General features: G+C 44.2%; 1 protein-coding gene across 1 annotated transcript; it reads left to right on the top strand.

Annotated features, from left to right (window-relative positions):
* Positions 1-345: 345 nt before the first annotated feature.
* On the top strand, positions 346-2380 carry LOC103715313 (uncharacterized). Its single transcript, XM_008802896.6, has 3 exons — positions 346-1160; positions 1792-1874; positions 1981-2380. The coding sequence occupies exons 1-3, from the start codon at positions 599-601 to the stop codon at positions 2149-2151; spliced, it is 816 nt and encodes a 271-aa protein (XP_008801118.4). The 5' UTR covers positions 346-598; the 3' UTR covers positions 2152-2380.
* Positions 2381-3275: the final 895 nt, after the last annotated feature.

The raw sequence follows: 3275 nt of genomic DNA, 5'->3' as shown, positions 1-3275 counted from the left end.
AGGACTCGGATTGTTTCTACCGTGCACTAATAATGTGGTGCATGTGGTGTAAGGAATAATTTTTCTGTTTTGAGGTAGACCACAAACAAGGCATCTCGATCGAATCAATCTGAGCCCTTTTGAGTGAGATTTTTATGGATAGGATGGCCTTGTCCATGTGCGGATCACAAGCCAACTCAATCCACCGTTGCCTTGCCATGCCTCTCGTGTGGGTTCCAATTGAAATAGTAATCACCCTGGCCCAAACAGCGGGTCCCACCTGTTAGGCTTGACCTGAGGGTCCAGGTTGATCAAAATGGGTGGTGGTCCGAGGCCGTTACAGCGCAAATCGCCTTATCACGTTGCCCCAGCAACGAACGATCAGGATCGCCCCGATCTCACTTCCCCGTCTGAGAACGCCCCTCCCCAAAATGCCAACGGTAACCGGAAAACACTCTCCGCCACCCGCCCCGCCCCCAAACCTTAATCCTAACGCCCTTCCAAACACCCCAGCCCTCCCCTCCCCTCAAATCGTCTCCCGTCCAAGGCTCGAACAAATCCTTGAATCCTCCCCCCCCCCCCCCCCCCCCCTCTCTCTCTCCCTCTCCTCGCTTCTCCAATGGGCCACGGCCAGTCGAAGCCGGAGCCGTGGATGGAGCTGCGGCCGGGGATGAGGCCGATCCGGCGGAAGATCGAGGAGGTGAAACGGCGGAGGAGGGAGAGGAAATTGAGCATCGTCTCCAGCTCGGAGCTCCTCCGCCCCGAGGAACGCGAGGAGATGGTCGACGACGAGTCCACCCGCGGCGCTGCCGGGACGGAGGCGGGGCAGGAGGACGAGGTCGCCGGATCGCCGGAGGCCGTCGCCGCCTTCCCCACAGCTGCGGAGAAGGTGAATGAAGAGAAAACGATAGACGATGAGGAGAAGGCAGCGACGGCGGTGGAGGAGAAGGAGACCGGGGCGGCGGCGGCAACGGCTGTGCTGGAGAAGGAGGAAGAGGAGGAGAAGAGGGGGTTAGGATTCAGGGGGCAGGAGGAGGACGACGAGAAGGGGAAGAAGTTGCGGTCTTTCGCGGCGGATGAGGAACCGCTCGGATCGCCGAGTTTTAGGTTTTATTGCATGGATTTGGCGCGCGACTCGGAGGCCGATTCCTCGGTTAAATTCGGCGGCAATAGAAGGAGAGGTACGGTATTTTTTTTTATTTGAGGTTTTTTTTTTTCTCTTAAATATCAAATTTGCATAAATATTTTTTCAAAATTAATATTTACATGTATATCCTCGTAAAATACTTATTTTGCTACTCTATTTTTTTTCATTCTTATTTTTGTATATATAGCCATGCCATCTAACGTCGTTAAAAAATTAATAGTTTCAAATGAAAATGACTAAAATACTCTTAATGGGTACACGTGCAAAAAGAAACATTTTTAAGACAGTCGCGATGGAGAACCAAAAAAAATAATTTTAAAATTTTATTTTATTTTTAATTAAAATAAATATGGTTTTTATTAACGGTGTTGAAGAACCATTATATTAGAGGCATTTATGCAAAAACAGTATTTTATGAGGATACAAAAATAAATATAAATTTTAAGAGAGTATTTATGCAAATTTGAATTTTTAAAAGAATATTCATGCAAAAAAAAATCTTTTTTTAATATGGGACCCACATTCAGTTGTGGGATTTAAAGCAATAAAACAACATTTTCAAGTTTTAGCCGGCATTTCTTCTATTGGTGCAAAATTTCTTCCCAAGCATGGTAATGACGTCCAAGGCTAGAATTGCTCAACAATTTCTTCATGGATAAATGCAGATAAACTACCTGAAATCATGGAGAAGAAGGAGAAGAAGGCTCATGGGAGGGAAAACAGCACCGAATCCGTGAATTCGAACGAGGTAATTTTGCACTTACTGACATCAAATATCAATTTGCAACATGGAAAAATTGTTAACTTGCATTGTATTTGTTTATCTTATAGTATTTTTCTATCTAATAAAACAGAACTTGGAGATAAAGCCATTGAAGAAGGACAAGGGAAGGAGATTGAAAGCTTTAACAAAGGCGCCTAGCCATGTATATAACTTGCTTAACGTCCGGAATTGCTACAATAACACTTCTTCAACCACCAGTCGAGATAAAGACAGCCTTCTAGGTGGAAAGGCTGCTTTGTAGAATTATTAACACATCCAACAGATCCTTCGTTGGTTTCAAACACATATATCGAATCATATGTGGGTATTGTCTCCTATCTATTTGTTACACTTGTATACGTACTTCTAATTGTCGCCGTTGCTGCGAAAATGTTCTTGGAAACAGGATCTAAGGCTTGCTTCTTTTCAAGAACTTTTATCGATTCAAATGCGCATATTGTGCAAGTAAATTTATTGCATTTGAATGTTCAGTTTGTTGTCAGAATGCATGTATTTTATGGAGATAATACTTCCATTATTCAGCTTTTATTCGAGAGTGGTCTGTTGACAGAAAATTACATTACTTGCAACAAAAAGTTACCTAGAAGATAAAAGATAAATTAGCTCAGAAACCCCCATGTAGCCTTACAAACCATTGCAGTAAGAGCAGTAACAGAGGTGGAGGCTGATCTCCGACTCTTCATCCCAACTGCGATCCTGCGCTTCAAGAAAGAGAGACTCCATTAAAGAAGTGATCTCATCATCTCCTTCAAAACGTTCCTTGCATACCAAATTCTTCGTCGATGTTGCTTCCAGTTCCGATTCAAGCTCTTCTTTACATGTTGAGATGCCCTCCTCCATTTCCACTCCTCTCTTCTCACAAATACAGAAAACTCGATCATCTTCAGGGTCATGAGGTTTCTCATCAGTTTCGGATCGGAATTGGGAAGGATAGTTTGGAGCCCTCTGAGGACCATTTTGGTTACAATCTGGACATGTGTTTGGTTTCTTTGGGGTGACTTCGGAAAGGATCTCGTGGGGAGGTGTCAGGTTTTCTTTCTCCTCCATGATTGGGTTTTTGGAGGGCAACAGCTTCTGTTCACCATGGCTTCTCTACCGGGGTTGATGGCTTTCAAAGGAGCCATTTTTTTCCTCTCCCAACTTGTTTCACCCCAGGCATTTTTTTTGAATTTATATAGCGCGGCGTGGAGGCGTGGATTTTTTGGATGTTGCGCAAGGGATTTACCAACGCAACGGTCGAATTTTAGGGCAACGTATCTTTGCGTAGTAAAATTATGGAAACCTCTGGATTCTGGAAGCAATAAAAATTGGTTCAAGATACATTGATCGGAGAACATATTGGTCCCAGACTCGCTGGTTTCCAAT

Source organism: Phoenix dactylifera, chromosome 12 (genome assembly GCF_051530095.1).
Source record: "Phoenix dactylifera cultivar Ajwa chromosome 12, Ajwa_hap1_PhDact_Kaust_v1.1, whole genome shotgun sequence".
In the NCBI taxonomy this organism is placed as follows: domain Eukaryota; kingdom Viridiplantae; phylum Streptophyta; class Magnoliopsida; order Arecales; family Arecaceae; genus Phoenix; species Phoenix dactylifera.
The sequence above is the reverse complement of the archived record's forward strand: the minus strand, read 5'-3'. Positions and strand labels throughout refer to the sequence as shown.